We start from the raw sequence: 21,408 nt of genomic DNA, 5'->3' as shown, positions 1-21,408 counted from the left end.
TCTCTAAAAATGCAATAACAGGTATGTTAATTCATAAACTTTTAAGAATGAAGGGATTAAGCACAATATTAATAGAAATGGTCAATACTCCCAATACTTTGCTTTTCTAAGCTTTTAGTATTACTTCAAATTTTTGTTGAGATGATTTACAAAACAAATTGCTACTATGCTATGGTTAATTATTAGCCATGAAGAACAAAAGCTCACAATGTCAAATCAGCATTTCTATAGTAACTTGTGAGTCCATTAGCTCTACTGCATATAGGTAGGGACTGGCATTACTCTACATACTTTAAAAAAAGTTTACCTTTTTCTGTGAGAAATTACCTAATATGATTCAAGTCAACTTTCTTCCTTCTGCTATCATATACAAATCAATCTTCAGCCAAAAAAAAAAAAAAAAGACATGAAAAACTTAAAAAAATTGATAAAACAAATGGGATGGTACTTATTGTACTTCCTTAGCTGCTACAACCAAATTAACAGCTTCATTAAATAATAAAAAGAAAACAATTTGTTTGAATAAAAACTACACCCTTGTAAAAATTTTAACTACTGCAAATTCAACAGTACATAAATTAGGTCAATTTTTTTTTCAAAATCTGGATTTTATGTGTGTGTATCAGTTGCACACTCAAAAGTGTGCCCAGTTTGTAGATTTACTTACTGCTATGAGATCTGGCTGATTTCTGCTAAAAATTATTAGGTAATATCTAAATCATATTTTTAAAACAGTAAGCATTTATTTATAAATAGTGTGAAAAATGTACAGAAGGTAGGGAAAAAGAACATTTATTGAGTGCCTACTGTCTATGCTAGGAATACTTCTTATGAATCCATTTAATAATGATTTCATGTGACTATTTAATCCAAAACATGTCATTTTATAAAACTGGGATACTATTTTGTATGTCAAAATTTTCTGTTGTAAATAATATAAACTTGGAACAGAACTTTTAAGGGTCAAATATCACTAATAAGTGTTCTCTAGCTTTATTGAGATGATAATTGACATTTAACACTGTGTAAATTTAAGGTGTACAATGTGGTGATTTGATACTTACAAATTGCAAAATGTGTTTACCACAATAAAGTGAGTTAACACATCCGTCACCTTAACGTAATTCCTGTTTTGTTATTGTTGTTGTTAAAGTGAGAACATTAAAGCTCTACTCTCATAGCAACTTTCAAGAATACAATACAGGGTTTCCCTGGTGGCGCAGTGGTTGCGAATCCTCCTGCCAATGCAGGGGACATGGGTTCGAGCCCTGGTCTGGGAGGATCCCACATGCCGCGGAGCAACTGGGCCCGTGAGCCACAAGTGCTGGGCCTGCGCTCTGGAGCCCATGAGCCACAACTACCAAAGCCCACAAGCCACAACTACTGAAGCTTGTGTGCCTGGAGCCCGTGCTGCACAACAAGAGAAGCCCCCGCACTGTAAGGAAGAGTGGCCCCAGCTCGCTGCAACTGGAGAAGGCCCACGCGCAGCAATGAAGACCCAAAGCAGCCAAAAATAATAAATAAATAAAATAAATAAATTTATAAAAAAAAAAGAATACAATACAGTATTGTTAACCAAAGATACCATGCTGTACATTAGATTCCCAGACCTTATTCATCTTATAACTGAAAGATTTTACCTTTGACCAACATTTTCCTCCACCCCTCATCACTTGGCAACCACCATTCTACTTTTTATTTCTAGGAGTTTGATGTTTTTAGATTCCACACGCATGTGAGATCATACAAATTGTCTTTCTCTGTCTGACTTATTTCAGTTAGCATAATGCCTTCAAGGTTCACCCACACTGGTGCAAATGGCAGGATCTTCTCTTCTTTTTTTCTTTTTTTAATGTCTAATATTCTTGTGTATATGTGTGTGTGTGTGTGTGTGTGTGTGTGTGTGTATCTCACATTTTCTTTATCCATTCATCCATCAATGGACACTTAGCATGTTTCCAAGTCACGGTTTTGGTGAATAATGCTGCAATGAACATCGGGGTGCAAGTGTCTTTAAGATAGTGACTTCATCTTCTTTGGCTATATACCCAGAAGTGGAATTGCTGAATCATATGGTAGTTCTATTTTTAATTTTTTGAGGACCATCCATACTATTTTTCCACAATGGCTGTACCAACAATTTACATTCACACTAACAATGCACCAGGGTTCCTTCTTTTCTCCACATCCTCATCAGCATTTGTTGTTTCTTCACTTTTTGATAACATGATTCAAACAAGTGTAAGATATCTCATTGTGGTTTTTGATTTGCATTTCACTGAAGATTAGTGACACTGAGCATCTTTACATGTATTTGTTGGACATCTGCATGTCCTCTTTAGAAAACTTTGCCTATTAAAGTCTTCTGTCCATTTGAAATCAGATTTTTGTTTTTTTTTTTTTGCTATTTAGTTATATATGAGTTATATTGAGGGATTTTTTTGCTATTATTTTGGACATTAACCCCTTATCAGAGAAATGGTTTGCAAATATTTTATCCCATTCTGCAGGTTGCCTTTTCATACGCTTTTTAGTTTGATGTAGTCCCACTTGTCAATTTTTGGTTTTCTTCCTTGTGTTTTTGGTGTCATATCCAAAAAAAAATCATTGCCCAGACCAATGTCATGGCATTTTCCGCCCTACGTTTTCTCCTAAGAATTTTAGTTTTAGGTCTTACATTTAAGTCTTTAATCTATTTTAAGTTAATTTTTGTGAGAAGTGTTAAGAAAGATGTTCAATTTCATTATTTTGCATGTGAATATCCAGTTTTCCAAACATCCTTTATTGAAAAGATTATCCTTTCCCCATTAAGTATTCTTGGCTCCATTGTCAAATACTAGTTGACCATACATACATGCAGAGGTTTATTTCTAGGTGCTCAATTCTGTCCCAATGGTCTATGTGTCTGTTTTTATGCCAGTACCATACTGTTTTGATTACTACAGCTTTGTAATATAGTTTGAAATCAGGAAGTGTAATGCCTCTAAGCTTTCTTCTCTCTCAAGATTTCTTTGGCTATTTGGAATCTTTTGCAGTTCCATACGAACTTTAGAATTTTTACTTTTTCTGTAAAAATGACAATGGAATTTTGATAGAGACTGAACTGAATGTATAGATGGTTTTGGTTAGTATGGAAATTTTTATAGTATTAACTCTTCTGTCCATGTACACAGGATAGCTTTTCATTTATTTCTGTCTTCAATTTCTTTCCCCAATGTATTATAGCTTTCAGTATACAGATCTTTCATCTCCTTGATTAAATTTATTCCTAAGTATTTTATTGTTCTTCATGCTACTGTAATGGGATTGTTTTATTTCTTTTTCAGATAGGTCATTCCTAGTGTATACAAATGTAATTGACTTTGGTGTGTTGAGTTTGTATCCTGAGATTTTACTGAATCATTTACTAGTTCTAACAGTTTTTGGTAGATTCTTTAAGATTTTCTATATAGAAAATCATATCAGCAAAGAAAATTTTACTTCTTCCTTCTCAGTGTGGATTCCTTTTATTTCTTTTTCTTGCCTAACTGTTCTGGCTAGCACATCCACTACTATCCTGAATAGGAGTGGTGAAAGCAGATACCCTTGTCTCATTTCTAATCTTAGAGTGAATGCTTCCAACTTTTCACTGTTAAGTATTATGTTAGCTGTGGATTTCATATATATGATCTTTATTGTGTTGAAGTATGTTCCATCTATATTCAATTTCTTGAAAGTTTTTATCATGAAAGGATGTTGAATTTTTAAAACCTTTTTTTCTGATAGCTTGTTATTAGTGTACAGAAATGCAACTAATTTTTGTATATTGATTTTGTATCCTGAAACTTTACTGAATTCATTGATTAGTTCTAACAGTTTTTTGATGGAATAAAAAAATCAGTTTTCTATATATAATATCACGTCACTTGCAAATAGAGACAGTCTTACCTCCCTTTCCTTTTTGGTCCTTGGCTTTTCTTTGGTGGGAAGTTTCTGATTATTGAAAACAAATTTCCTTACTTATTACTGATCTGTTCAGATTTTCTTTTTCTTCATGATTCAGACATGGTAGGTTGTATCTTTCTAGGAATTCATCCATAACACCTAAGTTGTCCAATTTGTTAGCATATAATTGTTCATAGTAGTCTCTTATGATCTTTGCACTTCTGTGGTATCAGTTGTAATATCTCCTCTTTCATTTATAATTTTAGTTCAGTCCTCTCTTTTTTTCTTTGTAAGTCTAGCTAAAGGCTTGTCAATTTTATCTTTTCAAAAACCCAACTCTTAGTTTTGTTGATCTTTTCTGTTGTGCTTATATTTCCTAGTTCATTTATTTCTGTTCTAATCTTTGTTTATCTTCTTCCTTCTGCTAACTTTAGGCTTAGCTTATTCTTTTTTTTTTTTTTTTAGCTCCTTAAGGTATAAAGTTAGGTTCTTTATTTGTTACCTTCTTTTCTTCTAAATGTAGGTGTTTAGCATTATAAACTTAGCGTCTTAGCACTGCTTTGTTGCATTCCATAAGTTTTGGTATGTTGTATTTCGATTTTCATTTTTTAATATATTTTTTATTTCCCTTTTGATTTCATCTTTGGCCTACTGTTTGTTCAGGAGTGTGTTATTTAATTAAGCCTTATTTTGTGACCTAACATATAATCTATCCTGGAGAATGTTCCATGTGAACTTGAGAAGAAATGTCCTTATATAATAATAAAGGACTCAACTCATCAAGAGGAAATGCTAATTGTTAACATATATGCACCCAACTTCCTAGCACCTAAATATTGGGTTGGCCAAAAAGTTTGTTTGGGTTTTCTGTACAAGCTTACAGAAAAACCGGAACAAACTTTTTGGCCAACCCAATATATTAACCAAATACAGATCTGGAGAGAGTGATAGATAGTAACACAGTAATACTAGAAGACTTCAATATCCCGCTTTCATCAATGGTCAGATCATCTAAATAGAAAGGCAATAAAGAAACACTGGGCTAGAACTAAACTTTAGGCCAGGTGGACCTTACAGATATGTACAGAACATTTCACCCAACAGCAACACAGAAGAATTCTTTTTCTTTGACTTTAGAGTTTTATTATATTGTTATCTTGGAGACGACTGGTTCAGGTTGAAATTTTGGGGTAACCTATTAGCTTCATGAACTTGGATGTTTAACTCTCTCCCTAAGTTAGGGAAGTTCTCAGCCATTATTTCTTTAATTAAGCTTTCTACCTCTTTCTCTCTCTCTTCTCCTTTGGGACTCCAATGATGCATAGATTGTTTTTGTTAGTGGTGTACTGTAAGACCCACTGGCTTTCTTCATTCCTTTTCATTCTTTTCCTTTTTGCTTCTCTGACTGGATAATTTCAAATGATCTGTCTTCAAGCTCTTCTGCTTGGTCTAGTCGGTTGTTGAAGATCTCTACTGAATTATTTGGTTCAGTCACTGTATTCTTCAGCTCCAAAATTTGCTGGGTTCTTTTTTGTTTTCTATTTCTTAGTTGAACTTTCTATTTTGTTCTTATATTGTTTTCCTGATATTGTTAAATTGCTTATCCAGTTCTCTTACAGCTCTCTGAGCATCTTTAGAGAAATTATTTTGAATTCTTTGCCAGATATTTCCTGTATCTCCTTTTTGGGGAAGCCACTTACTGGAGATTTACTATATTCCTTTGGTGGAGTCTCTTTCACTGATTCTTCATGATCACGGTAGCCTTGCACAGATATCTGAGCAACTGAAGAAGCAGGTACCTCTTCCAGACTTTATGGAATGACTTTACTAAGGGAAAATGTTCACTTGTGGGTGGGGCAAGGGCATGTGGTGGCACTGGGTTCAGGGGAGTACAGTGCCTTGTCAGCTCAAGTCACTGCGGTCTGCAGCATCAAAAACTGTGTGGTCCTTGGTAGGTACTGCAGGGGGTCCACAAATGCTGTAAGAGCTGTTGGGGTCTTCAGCAGCTAGGGACCAGGGCAAGTAGCAGTAGTGGCTGGAGCCAGAGGTGTAAAGACACTCAGATGCAGGAGCCAGCTGCAGGTGCTTGTATAGTGAATGGCAGAGGCTGGTTGCAATCACACATATAGTGGTGGGGGCCAGGGTAGGCAGCAAAGGCCAGAGTATACTATGGGTGCACTGACAGCTGTGGGAGTCTCAACCATCAGCATTCACTACCATGGCTATTGGGTCTTGCCACAGGCACATGGAAGTGGAGGTGTGCCTGTGCACAGCTAGTGGGCTAGCTGCAGGTGAGCACAGTGATATAGGCCAGTGACAGAAAAGAGAGACTGATCCAGGCCCAGAAGTACCTGCAGGGACCCTAGGTGTTGGCATGCTCTTCTGTAGCTACACAGTCTCCCCCAGGGCATGCACATGGCAGTGGAGGCTGGGAAAAGGTGTCAGGTTGGCAGTGCGCAAGTACACATCTGGAAGGGCTAGCCCTGAGCACACACATGGTGGTGGGGGTCAGCCATAGCGGTCTAGGCTGTCATGTTGTACTCCTGCAGCTGCAGAGGCCTAGGCTGGCTGCAAGGGCAGTTCTCAGGCTCCAGGAGGTGGGTAGGGAACAGGAAGGGACTCGGTCAGCTGGCATCAGCAAATGAAAATACCTAGGTGGTGAAAGCTGGTGAAATCTGCAAGTGTTTCACAGCAGCTGTGTTGGCCATTAGTTTCTTCAGTAGCAAATGTTTTGACTGTCTACAGAGTAAATCACTGGGAAACATGATCACTCCTGCCTAGTATGCTCTGATTTTCTTCCTTGTTCCTAGCTTCTCTATATATCTCAGCTTTTCTGATCTCTAGGCAGGGTGAAACTGAGTGGTACCTTCATGTGGTGCCACAAAACACTGGGGAAAGCTGGTCACTCACCCACTCTTCTTTTCCCTGCAAGGGGAACTCTTTTCACCTGGGGAAATCTCTCTTGGCATTGAGCAATACCAGCTTGGGCGACAGGATGATCCAGGCAAAGAGAAGCAGTCTTCCTTCCCTTTCTGTGCAGTCATTCTCAAGTTTTTTGTTCCACTACGTTGCTGAAGTTTCTTAAGTAGACTCTAGAGCTCTCCCAGATCTGTTTCCACTCACGGATAGCTACCTAACCATTGATCTTTCAGGAGCTCTCCCAGATCTGTTTTCACTCACAGATAGCTACCTAACCATTGATCTTTCAGGGATGACAGAGGGTGGGGTCTCTTACTCAGCCATTTTGGTGACATCCCACTGTATCTTTTATAATGTCCTAGCTTAGTAAACTTAAATTTTAAAAAGTTAAAGACTCAAAATGTTCCCAGAAACCGATCAAATATCTTCAATCACAACTACTGCCAAATCAATTAATAAGTAAAAACAATCCTTTACAATACAAATACTAAAAGACCTCTAATATACAAATGAAACAAAAGAAAAAATATTATAAATTTGTATTCTTAAAGCAATAACCAATAGTGGTGAAATATGCAAAACACAGAACAAGTCATGATTATTGTCTCATAATTCAATAAAACTAAGCCTCTTGAAACATGTTATAAGGAAAATACACAAATGCCCTGACATGTTTTATTTTAAATTTATAACCATAAACCTTAGATGGACCTTCAGCACTGCCTGAGATTCCTACTTTATTTCATTCACTGGTTTTCTCAAAAACCATTTCACACTTTCTTCTCAAACCTCTAATACCCCTTCTTCATCATCAATCTCAGCTGATATCTGAGTCCTTTCACTAAACTAACAGAGGCAATAAGAGGAAAACTAGGTCATTTTTCTACTACCACATTTACAGACCTACCTGTATCTGTGCCTCTCCTACTGATGGACAGTAACCAGCTCCTTTCTAAAGATATCTCTCCACTAACTATTCTCACATTCACTCTTGAACACATTATAATCAGGCTTTTCTCCTTAGAAGACCAAGGAAATCACACTTATGAAAGTCACCAGGGGAATTCCCTTGGCGGTCCAGTGGTTAGGACTTGGGGCTTTCACTGCTGGGGACCAGGTTCAATCCCTGGTTGGGGAACAGATCCCACAAGCTGCATGGCACGGCCAAAAAAAAAAAAAAGTCACCAGAAACCTCCCCAATGCCAAATCAATGGTCACTTTTCCATCTTTGAAGATCTTACTCTATCTCTCAGAAACAGCTGACACAGTTATTCACAACTTCCTTCTTGTCTTCTCTGGTTTCTGAAACACTACACCCTAAGTTTTCCTTCTGGCTTTTCCTCGCTGGCTGTACTTTCTCAATCTCATTTGTTGAATCTATTTTGTCTTCTTTCAGACAGTGCTCAGTTCAGTCTTCAGACTCTCCTCATTAATCACTTCTTAACTCCCATGGCTTTAAGTACATTTAAATGTTAACAGCATCTAAGTCTATATGGGAGAACCAACATATACCCAGAGATCCATGGGCAGTCACTCCACACTACCACGTGAATGGCTAATGGGCATACTTCACATGTCCATAAACAGCATTCTTCATCTCCCACCTCCTGAAAAATTGTCCCACTGCAAAGTTTTTCTACTTCAATAAATGGCACCAGCATTGCCCCAAATCTTAATATTTCTCACCAGTTTACCACCCTAACCCAAGGCACTATCTGAATTAATTAAATACCCTCCTAAATATTCTCCCTGCTTCCACTCTTGCCTATCTACATTACCTTCTCAAAAGAGCCACCAGAAAAGTCTTTTAAAACATAAACCAGCAGTTTCCAGACTGGCATTTCAGAGGCTGAGAAGTCACCACCCTATCACACCAACAAGTACAAAGCTGAACAAACTGAAAAATTGACAGCTCTTTTTAGATTCATCATGAAAGTGACTGCCCCCAAAAATGGAGAGACAGTCGGGTGGATACAAAGAATCATAATTTATATGCGCAGAAACCAGTGGTTCTGTGAGAACCAGTGCCAGGGTAGGAAAACCTAAACTGTAATTGATAAGTTGCAGGAGGCTCAGTGTGGACAAATTTAAGAGTTAAAATTCCTAGGGGAATCCAGTCATGGGGGGGGCCCTCAAACTTTTGTGAATTTTACCTCTTGGAGCTCTACCAGGTACTCAGACTAAAGATCAGGAAAAAAAATCCCCTATGACTTTCAACAGGGGGAAGGTAAAAGGAAACATTTTGAAATATACCAGGGCATTCTGTTTTACTTAACAAGGCCTGCCCCTTCATAGAAACTATTGTGCCAGAGTTTTACCTGCTGGGGTTTTGTCAGAGCCTAACCTACCTGAAGGAAGGGAAACATCCAACTCCATCCCCTTCTAGCCATTCTATCCCAACTAAGTGGAAAAAAAACTGAGAAGTACTGGTGAAATTCACAGTCCAGGGGCATAGGGTCACAAAGAACAGATGGATAATGTAAGCAGAGAGATGAAAATTCTAAGAAATAACCAAAACGAAATGCTAGAGATCAAAATCACTATAACAGAAATGACAAATGCCTTTGATAGATTCATTAGTGACTGGACAAGGCTGAGGAAAAAATCTCTGAGCTTGAGGATATGACAACAGAAACTTCCACAACTGAAAAGCAAAGAGAACAAAGACCAAAAAACAAACAAATAAAAAAACAACAAACAGAAGAGAATATACAAGAGCTATGAGACAACTACCAAACACAAATGAGGTCATGACACTGTCCTATTAAAAACTTTCAAATGGTTTCTCATCATTTAAAACAAAAATAAAAGCTCTACACCATGGCGTGAAAGATCCAACATGATCTGACCATTTCATCTTCTACATGTCTTTCCATTTCTCCCTCTATTCACAGTCACGTGTGATCTTGCTGTCTTTTAATGCTTGTCAAGTTTGTCTCTTCTTCAGATCCTCTGCATTTGTTGTTTCTTCTGCATGAATAGTCTTCTCCCAGATATTCACAGATCACTCCCTCACTTTGTTCAGAAGGTTGCTGAAACATCATCTCCAGAGAAAGGCCCTCCTTCAGCATTCTATTGAAAATAACATCTTATCTTCTTCTAGTTTGTTTTACTCCCTACAAAAATATTTTCTATTTTGTGATATATTAGTGTTATGTAATTTTTATATCATGTATTTGTTCACTTTCTGTCTCATCCACTATAAGTATAAGCTCCTCAAGAGGGCGAACTTTACTACTTTGCTACACCCAGCACCTTAAATGGTATCCAGCATAAATTAGGTGCCCAATAAACAACTTTTTAATTGATAAATTATTTATTTTTATATTAATTTAAAAAATAAGTTTTTAATGAGGTTTTTAAATCTTATGGATAAACATGAATGGATTATGATAAAATTATTAAAACTATATTTAATTCAGACTTCCAAATAAAATGATCTTTCCCGTTTCATTTTTTTTTTCAATATCTTTATTGGAGTATAATTGCTTTACATGGTGTGTTAGTTTCTGCTGTATAACAAAGTGAGTCAGCTATACATATACATATATCCCCATATCCCCTCCCTCTTGCGTCTCCCTTCCACCCTCCCTATCCCACCCCTCTAGGTGGTCACAAACCACCGAGCTGATCTCCCTGTTCTATGCGGCTGCTTCCCATTAGCTATCTATTTTACGTTTGGTAGTGTATATTATGTCCATGCCACTCTCTCACTTTGTCACAGCTTACACTTCCTCCTCCACGTGTCCTCAAGTCCATTCTCTACATCTGCATCTTTATTCCTATCCTGCCCCTGTTTTTCTTCAGAAATATATATATTTTTTATATTCCATATATATGTATTAGCATACGGTATTTGTTTTTCTCTTTCTGACTTACTTCACTCTGTAAGACAGTCTCTAGATCCATCCACCTCACTACAAATAACTCAATTTCATTTCTTTTTATGGCTGAGTAACATTCCATTGTATGTATGTGCCACATCTTCTTTATCCATTCATCTGTTGATGTACACTTAGGTTGCTTCCATGTCCTGCCTATTGTAAATAGAGCTGCAGTGAACATTGTGGTACGTGACTCTTTTTGAATTATGCTTTTCTCAGGGTATATGCCCAGTAGTGGGATTGCTGGGTTATACAGTAGGTCTATTTTTAGTTTTTTAAGGAACCTCCATACTGTTCTCCATAGTGGCTGTATCAATTTACATTCCCACCAACAGTGCAAGAGGGTTTCCTTTTCTCCACACCTTCTCCTGCATTTATTGTTTGTAGATTTTTTGATGATGGTCATTCTAACCGGTGTGACGTGATACCTCATTGTAGTTTTGATTTGCATTTCTCTAATGATTAGTGATGTTGAGCATCCTTTCGTGTGTTTGTTGGCAATCTGTATGTATTCTTTGCAGAAATGTCTATTTAGGTATTCTGCCCAGTTTTGCACTGGGTTGTTTGTTTTTTTGATATTGAGCTGCGTGAGCTGCTTGTAAATTTTGGAGATTAATCCTTTGTCAGCTGCTTCATTTGCAAATATTTTCTCCCATTCTGAGGGTTGTCTTTTGGTCTTGTTTATGGTTTCCTTTGCTATGCAAAAGCTTTTAAGTTTCATTAGGTCCCACTGCCCCATTTCTGAGAAGGAAATTTTCATAAAAATATGTTCTTCTTTCTGCAGTGAATTTCCAGACCCTAGAATATTTCTAGTATTCCCCCCAAATAAAAAGTAAAATTATCCTAATGGGCTAAAGTTAAGATCCCATACAATTTTTTAATCATTTCTGTTTAACCCAAGTTTGTTTTACTCTCTGTGATATACACATACACACACTTGATACCTTGGTTACCTGTATTCTAGTTTTCATTAAGTTAATTTTTTCACCAGGTAATATATTCACATAGTTAAAAGAAAAAGTCTAATAAGGTATACAGTAAAAAGGCTCCCTCCTGTCCTTCAGATCCCTAGGTTCAAATTCCCATCGTAAGCAAGGAAGGGTAATTTGTTCTGTCAAGTGCCAGACAGTAAATATTTTCAGTTCTGTGGGCTGTACAGTCTCTGTCTCAGCTATTCAGCTCAGTTGTTATAAAGCAAAAACAGCCTTAGACTACAGGTAAACAAAGGTGCATAGTTGTATTCCAATAAAACTTTATTTGTAAATATAGGCAGTGAGCTGAATCTTTCCAGTGGGGTCAAACCCTAACTTTACATATGTCTCTTCCATTATAAGTGTTAATGGTAATGTTTGAAGGGACTGCAATGGAAGGGTTTGCAACAAAGAATGCTATTTTGAAATAAAAAAATTCATCCTACTACCCATGAAACATTGATATACATTTAAAAACATACAAAATTTTCATATAAACAGACTTAAGATTTTTCCAAGATGCCTTCTTTATGATATATATTACTCCAAATTATATATACCTTGTGGCATAATTATGAAGAACTAGTGTAACATCAAGATAAAACAGACTGGTCACCTAACTAGCAGCACACTGTCGACATTAAAGTCTGGCCCCAAACATTCCCTTAAATGGTAGATCAAATATATAGTTAACATTTTCATGGAATACATTAAAAAGTTAACCCAGAATTCTTATTTAAAAAAAACCTGAATACCAAAAGTATACTCCCCAATCAAATCAATTCTAAAATGCACATTTCCAATATGTCTTACAAAGGATTTAATTTAATAAAACAAATCATGATTATAAAGAACTAGCTGTGTCTGAAAAGTAAATCATTGTAGACTGAGTAACCAGCTTACCAAAATTCAAAGGTATCCTAGGAATATATCTTACCTTAGATGTCATTTTCATAAAATGTTTGTTTTGATTTTCTGCTGTTCCCATCTTTTCGTTCTTGACTAAGTCACTTAGGCTTAGAGTATCATCATCATGAAAGTATCTGACCCTTTCTTTTTCCTCATAGGTTGAAACCTATGACAAAATGAACATTATTAGTTTAGTGAAAACATAAGTCTCTGAAGTATTTTAATGAATTATCTATAAATCTGATACTAAAAATCCCTCTTTGTATCATAATCTTTCTTTCCAGTATATCCCTATTCTGTCTGACTCCACGTGGAAAAATTTCCATTAGAATAACACTCTCTACCTCTTCTGTGCCTTTACTTTTTCCTCTTCCCCAAGGATGGAAGCATGACAGTATCTGATTTCTGAGTTTTAAGGAAAGGACAGAATTGTTTTATGCCTTCTTCTCTCCTCTATGCTCTTCCCCTCCTTGTAGTAAAAATTCCCTACCACTGTGAAGGGAAGTCATTAGTTACCCAGAGATCAAGTAAGCATATCAAGAACAAAAGTGAAGTATTAGCAAGCCTACTTTAAACAGCTCTATCAGAAAAAAAGCTGATATTCTGATTCTCATCTAAATCAATTCTGGGTTTTCCTGTCAGTTGATTCCATACCTACACGTGGAAAAGAAAAGTGCTATGTACTGTCTACCAACCAAATTAAATCTCTTCAACACTGTTCTCACATTCCCTTATCCAAATAAAACCTGGTCTTCAACTTCTTTAGAACCACGTTCCCAATATTTTTTCCCCACATTACTACTCCTGTCTTCACAAGCTTAAATCTCACATTCCAAGACTTCAATCACTCTCTGGATCCAAACCCCTTTCTGTTCCTCTTATCCTTTCACTACACTCAGAAAACAAACCTCAATCCTGAATGAATGTGTCTATCCTCTTTACTCCTATACCTAGACTACTCAGTAGTAAGCAATTCAAAAGAGTATTCAATGCCATCTGGCAATGCATCTATGAATCCCTAGCCAGTTCTGTCATTTCATACAATTCAAACCTTTACTATTCTTCTCCCACATCTCCCTTTCAAACCCCTAATACGTCCCATTTCTTTAGGAGAGGTATCCATCCCATTTCTATTTGCTGAACAAATCAATTACTAGCTCTAGCAGCACAGGCACTCAACAGGCAGATAATAAACATTTGATAGAAGAATTCTAAATGAACAAATCTTCTGTGGACCCAATTACCACTTATAAGATCTTTCAAATTTAAAACAAAAAATCTAACTTAGGAAAACTGAATATGTTGTTTTTTCCATTTTAAGAGCCTCAAGGTAGTGCTAAAAATTAACTGCTGCAGCCAGAAGATGGAAAAGAAAATTAAGGTTTACAAAGGATCTAACACAGGTCTATAGCACCAAGGTTTTCCCTAAGAGTTATGATAAGTATGTAAAAAGAAGCTAGAAACAATGTCAAAGAAATATACACTAAAGTTAAAACTGCCTTAAAAATTCAATGTTCACAATTATTTGAAAACTGTTGTTGAATTAGAATTCATTTTGTAAAAGGCAGAGGATCATAACTAAAATAAAAGTAAGAACATGATTTACTACCTTCTAATGTTTGCATTATTAAGCAACATTTCAGAAAATATTTTGAAATAAAGTTGACCCTTGAACAATGCGAAGGTTAGGGGCAGTGACCCCCATGGTGTTGAAAATCTGACTATAACTTTAGAGTCGGCCCTCGATATCTATAGTTCCATATTCACAGATTCAAACCACCACAGACTGTGCAGTACTATAGTATGTAATTTATTGAAAACATTCTGTGTATAAGTAGACCTTTGCAGTTCAAACCCATGTTGTTAAAGGGTCAACTGTAGTCTGATACAAAGGGAAAAAGTGAATTAGGAATTAATAAACAAAAGACATATGTTAAACATACAATCAGTCTCTTCCTTCTTCCTCCTTTAGATTCCAGATGTTTTCGTGGTGTGTTCACAGGCCAGACTCTTCCAGAATGATCTGTTCTGACAAGGATCACTTCTTCCTGATCTTCATTCTGTGGAAAGATTTAGAGATAACAATTGTAATTATTGAGAAGAGTCTTGAAACCTTTTGTTTAATAGCCAAAAGAGCATAAAAATGATTCTAGTTTTCACATAATATTACGGATTATCTTAAGCCTCATGGACTTTCATTATCCACTATAATGTAAAGTGACCATAATCTTTTCATGGAAAAGTTGAAGAAAAATATCTAAAGCTTATTTACTTTTTTAAAATAATTACAAAAGGAAACTTCAAATATAGTTTTCCTCTAAACAATATTAAAAGATGACAAAGCACCAATATTCAAACAGGCATTGTATGAGAATGCCCATCACGTATGGAGCAGATGTCATATTTAATGAATGTTTCTTCAATTTAAAGATCCTGGCTTGCCTGCAAGATGGCAGAGTAGAAGGACATAGGCTCAACCCTTGTTATAGAAACACCAAAATCACAAGTAACTGAACAACCATCGACAAAAACACTGCTGAAACCTACTAAAAAAGACAAAAAAGATGCCACAAAGAGATGGTAGGAGGTGTGTAACTGTGATAAAATCAAATCCCATAACTGCCGGGTGGGCAACCCACAAGCTGGAAAATAATTATACCACCAAAGTTCTCCCACAGGAGTGAAAGTCCTTAGCCGCATGTCAGGCTTCCCAGCCTGCAGATCTGGCAACAGGAGGAGGAGCCCCCAGAGAATCTGGCTTTGAAGGCCAGAGGGGTTTGATCAGAGGAATTCCACAGTACTGGGGAAAACAGAAACTCCACTCTTAAAGGGCACAGACAGGGTCTCATGTGCAATGGGACCCAGGTAACAAAACAGCAAGCTCATAGAGACTGGGTCAGACTTACCTGTTAGTATTGAAGGGCCTCCTGCGAAGGCAGGGGATGGCTGTGGCACACTGAGGGGACAGAGACGCCGGCAGGGGCAGCTCTGGCCAGTACTCATTAGTGTGAGTCCCCATGGAGGCTGCCATGTCATCCCCCCCACCCCCGCAGACATAACCCCATCCAAATGCCTGTATGATCCAGTGCTGGGACACCTCAGGCCAAACAACCAGCTGGGCGGAAACACAGCCCCACCCATCAGAAGACAGGCTGCTTAAAGTCTTCCTGAGCATGACCCAGCACAGCAGATGGACAAGACCCAGCTCTACCCACCATCAGGTAGGAAAAAGTCACTCCTAGTAGGAGGTGTATACAAGCCTCTAAGATAAACTCATCCAGCAGAGGTCAGACAGGAGAAGCAAGAAGAATTACAGTGCTACAGCCTGTAGAATGGGAACCACGAACACAGAAAGTTAGACAAGATGAGACAACAGAAGAATATGTCACAGATGAAGGAATAAGATAAAACCCCAGAAGAAAAACTAAGTGAAGGGAGACAGGCAATCTACTGGAAAAAGAATTCAGAGAAATGATACTGAAGATGCTCCAAGATCTCAGAAAACCAATGAAGGCACAGAGTGAGAAAATACAAGAAATTTTTTTTAAAGACCTGGAAAAACTAAAAAGCAAACAGAGGTGAATAATATAATAACTGAAATGAAAAATACACTAGAAGGAATCAACAGCAGAATAAATGAGGCAGAAAAACAAGTGAACTGGAAGACAGAATGGTGGAAATCACTGCCAGGGAACAGAATAAAAAAAAAAATTAAACGAAATGACGACAGTCTGAGAGACCTCTAGGGTAACATTAGATGCAGCAATATTCTTATTATAGGGGTCCCAGAAAGAGAAGACAGGGAGATAGGACCTTAGAAAATATTTGAAGATATGATACATGAAAACTTCCCTAACATGAGGAAGGAAACAGTAACCCAAGTCCAGGAGATGGAGAGAGTCCCAGACAAGATAAAGCCAAGTAGGAGCATGCTGAGACACACAATAATCACACTAACAAAAATTAAATACAAAGAACAAAATGTTAAAAGCAACAAGGGAAAAGCAATAATTAACATACAAAGGAATGCCCAAAAGGTTATCAGCTGGTTTCTCAGCAGAAACTCTGCAGGCCAGAGGGGACTGGCACTATATATTTAAAGCGATGAAAGAGAAGAACCTACAAACAAAAATACGCTATCCAGCAAGGCTCTCTTTCAGCTTCAGCAAAAAAATCAAAAGCATTACAGACAAGCAAAAGCTAAGAGAATTCAGCAACACCAGAATACCTTTGAACAAATGCTAAAGGAAATTCTCTAAGCAGAAAAGGCCACTAATAGAAACAAGAAAATTATGAATGAAAAAGCTCACCAGTAAAGGCAAACATAAAGTAAAGGTAGGAAATCATCTGCACACAAATATGATATCAAAACCAGCAATTGTGAGAAGAGGACAGCACAAATGCCGGATACTGGAAATGCATTTGAAATTAAAAGACCAGCAACATAAAACAATCTTGTTATATACAGACTGTTATATCAGATCCTCAAGGTAACTGCAAAATGAAAATCTACAATAGATATACTCACAAAAAAGAAAAAGGAATCCAAAAACAACAATAAAGTTACTCAGTAAATGACAAGAGAAGAAAACAAAAGAGGAATGGTTAAAAAAAAAAAAAGACCTACAAAAACAAATCCGAATCAATTAAGAAAATGGCAATAGGAACACATATATCAATGATTACCTTAAATGTTAATGGATTAAATGCTCCAGTCAAGAAACACAGACTGGCTGAACGGATACAAAAACAAGACCCATATGTATGCTGCCTACAAGAGACCCACTTCAGATCTAGGGACATATACAGATTGAAACTAAGAGGATGGAAAAAGGTATTCCATGAAAATGGAAATCAAAATAAAGTTGGAGTAGCAATACTCATATCAGACAAAATAGACTAAAATAAAGATTGTTAAAGGAGACAAAAAACACTACATAATGATCAAGGGATCATTCCAGGAAGATATAACAACTGTAAGTATATATGCATCTAACACAGGAGCACCCCAATATATAAGGCAAATACTTGCAACCATAAAAGGAAAAACTGACATTAACTCAACAACAGTGGGAGACTTTATCACCCCACTTACATCAATGAACAGATCATCCAGACAGCAGATCAACAAAGAAACACAAGCCTTACATGACACATTAGACTAGATCCACTTAATTGATATTTAAAGAGCATTCCATCCAAAGGCAGCAGAATACACTTTTTTCTCAAGAGCACATGAAGCATTCTCCAGGATTGACAATATGCTAGATCACAAAGTGAGCCTTGGTAAATTTATGAAACCTGAAATCATATCAAGCATCTTTTCTGACTACAATGCTATGAGATTAGAAATCAATTACAAGAAAAAAAACTGTAAAAAGCACAAACACATGGAGGCTAAACAATATGCTATTAAACAATCAATGGATCACTGAAGAAGTCAAAGAGGAAACCAAAAAATACCTAGAGATAAATGAAAATGAAAGCACAACGATCCAAAATCTATGGGATTCAGCAAAACCAGTTCTAACAGGGAGGTTTATAGCAATACAATGTTACCTCAGGAAACAAGAAAACTCACAAATAAACAACCTAACCTTATACCTAAAGCAACTAGAGAAAGAAGAACAAACAAAACACAAAGTTAGTAGAAAAAAAGAAACTGTAAAGATCAGAGCAGAAATAAATGAAATACAAATGAAGAAAACAACAGAAAATATCAATGAAACTAAAAGCTGGTTCTTTGAAAGGATAAACAAAATTGATAAACCTTTAGTCAGACTCATCAAGAAAAAAAGGAAGAGGGCTCAAATCAATAAAATTAGAAATGAAAAAGGAGAAGTTACAACAGAACACAGAAATACAAAGTATCAAAAGAGAGCAAATGATCTTTTATAAATGATCTCTTTTACAAATGATCATAATTGATTATACAAGCAACTATCTGCCAATAAAATGGACAACCTAGAAGAAATAGACAAATTCTTAGAAAGTTACAATCTCCCAAGTCTGAACCAGGAAGAAACAGGAAATATGAACAGACCAATCACAAGTACTGAAATTTAAATTATGATGAAAAAATCTTCCAAAAAAGTCCAGGACCACTTCACAGGAGAATTCTATCAAATATTTAGAGAAGAGTTAACATCTATCCTTCTCAAACTATTCCAAAAAACTGCACAAGAAATAGTCCCAAACTAATTCTATGAGGCCACCATAACCCTGATACCAAAACGACACTAAGATACCACAAATAAGAAAATTTCAGGCCAATATCGCTCATGAACAAAGGCACAAAAATCCTCAAACAAAATACTAGCAAACCGAATCCAATAATGCAGTAAAAGGATCATATACCATGATCAGTGTTGTAAGAATTTTTCAATATTTACAAATCAAACAGTGTGATACCTCACATTGGCAAATTAAAGAATAAAAAATGTATGATCTTCTCAATAGATGCAGGAAAAGGTTTTGGCAAAATTCAACACCTATTTATGATAACAATTCTCCAGAAAGTGGTTACAGAGGTAACATACCTCAACATAATAAAAGCAATTTATGACAAACCTACAGCCAACATCATACTGAAGAGTGAAAAGCTGAAAGCATTTCCTCTAAGATCAGGAACAAGACAAGGATGTCCACTTTCACCCCTTTTATTCAACATAGCTTTGGAAATCCTAGCCATGGCATTCTGAGAAGCAAAAGAAATAAAGGGAATATAAATTGGAAAAGATGAAGTAAAACTGTCACTGTTTGCAGATGACATGATACTACAGATAGAATATCCAACAGATAAATAACAGAAAACTACTAGAGCTCATCAATGAATTCAGTAAAGTTGCTGGATAAAAAAAGAATACACAGAAATTTTTGTACCTCTATACACTAACAATTAAAGATCAGAAAAACAAAGTAAAGAATCAATGCCTTTTACCATCATATCAAAAAGAATAAAATATCTAAAAATAAACCTACCTAATGAGAAAAAACACCAGTACTTTGAAAACTATAAGACGATGATAAAAGAAAATCAAAGATGACACAAACAGATGGAAAGACATACCATATTCCTGGATTGTAAGAATCAATATTGTCAAAATGACAATACTACCCAAGGCCATCTACAGATTCAATGCAATTCCTATCAAATTACCAATGGCTTTTTTTTAGAACTAAAACAAAAAACTCTTCAATTTGGATAGAGACAAAAATGACCCTGAATAGCCAAAGCAATCTTAAGGAGGAAAAACAGAGCTGGCAGAATCAAGCTCCCTGACTTCAGACTACACTACAAAGCTATAGTCATCAAAACAATATGGTATTACCATAAAAAACAGAAATATAGATCAATGGAAGAGGATAGAAAGCCCAGAATAAACCCACATACCTATGGTCAATTAATCTAAGAAAGGAGGCACTACTATACAATGGAGGAAAGACAATCTCTTCAATAAATATTGCTGAAAAAACTGGACAGATACTATTGAAAAAAAATCAAAATGCTTTAAAGACATACATATAAAACCAGATAATATAAAACTCTTAGAGGAAAACACAGGCAGAACATTCTTTGACATAAATCAAGGTACTATCTTTCCGAGGCTGTTTCCTAGAGTAATGGAAATACAAACAAAAATAAACAAATGAGATCAAATTAAACTTAAAAGCTTTTAAACAGCAGCAAAGGAAACCATGAACAAAACGAAAAGACAACCCACAGAATGGGAGAAAATATTTGCAATCAGTGAGACCAACAAAGGAATAGTCTCCAAAACTGACAAACAGCCATGCAGTTCAATATCAAAAAAACAAACAATCCAATCAAAAAATGAACAGGAGACCTAAATAGACATTCCTCAAAAAAAGACATACAGAGGGCTGAGAGACACATGAAAAGATGATCAACATCACTAATTATTAGAGAAATGCAAATCAAAACAAAGAGAAATAACCTCATACCAGTCAGAATGGCGATCATCAAAAAATCTACAAATAAATGCTGGAGAGGATGCGAAGAAAAGGGAACCCTCCTACACTGTTGGTGGGAATGTAAATTGGTGCAGCCACTACGGAAAACAGTGTGCAGGTTCCTTAAATAACTAAAATTAGAACTACCATATGACCCAGCAATCCCACTCCTGGACATATACCCAATGAGAACCATAATTCAAAAAGATACATGCACCCCAATGTTCACTGAAGCACTATTTATGGTAGCCAACACATAGAAGCAACCTAAATGTCCATCGACAGAGGAATGGATAAAGAAGATGTGGTACATATATATATTGGAATATTACTCAACCATTAAAAAGAATGAAATAATGCCAATTGCAGCAACATGGATGGACCTGGAGACTATGATACCTAAGTAACTGAGACAGAGAAAGACAAATATCATATGATATCATTTATATGTGGAATCTATAATAAAAAATGATACAAATGAACTTACTTACAGAACATCAACAGACTCACAGACTTAGAGAACAAACTTATGCTTACCAGAGGGGATGGGTGGGGACAGATTGCGAGTTTGTGATTGACATGTACACACTACTATATTAACATGTACACACTACTATATTTAAAACAGATAACCACCAAGAACCTACTATATAGCATATGGAACTCTTCTAAATATAATGTAATAACCTAATAGGGAAATGAATTTGAAAAAGAAGAGATACATGTATATGTATAACTGAATCACTTTGCTGTACACATGAAACTAACACAACATTTTAAATTAACTATGCTGCAATAAAAATTAAAAATAAAAGAAAATAAAGAAT

The 21,408-nt window shown here is 36.2% G+C and overlaps 1 protein-coding gene across 2 annotated transcripts in view; it reads right to left on the bottom strand.

Annotated features, from left to right (window-relative positions):
* Positions 1-21,408, bottom strand: part of CWF19L2 (CWF19 like cell cycle control factor 2) — a 193,633-nt gene that overhangs the window by 72,493 nt on the left and 99,732 nt on the right. For both annotated transcript variants that reach the window (XM_030835999.3, XM_070046191.1), the window contains exons 11-12: positions 14,551-14,667; positions 12,636-12,773 (exon numbers count right to left, since the gene is read on the bottom strand). In XM_030835999.3, the coding sequence (XP_030691859.2) occupies positions 12,636-12,773; positions 14,551-14,667 (255 nt within the window). The remainder of the gene's footprint in view (positions 1-12,635; positions 12,774-14,550; positions 14,668-21,408) is intronic.

The sequence above is a fragment of the Globicephala melas genome, chromosome 8, assembly GCF_963455315.2.
Source record: "Globicephala melas chromosome 8, mGloMel1.2, whole genome shotgun sequence".
Classification (NCBI taxonomy): Eukaryota; Metazoa; Chordata; class Mammalia; order Artiodactyla; family Delphinidae; genus Globicephala; species Globicephala melas.
Note: the sequence above shows the minus strand (reverse complement) of the source record. Positions and strands in the feature narration are given on the sequence as shown.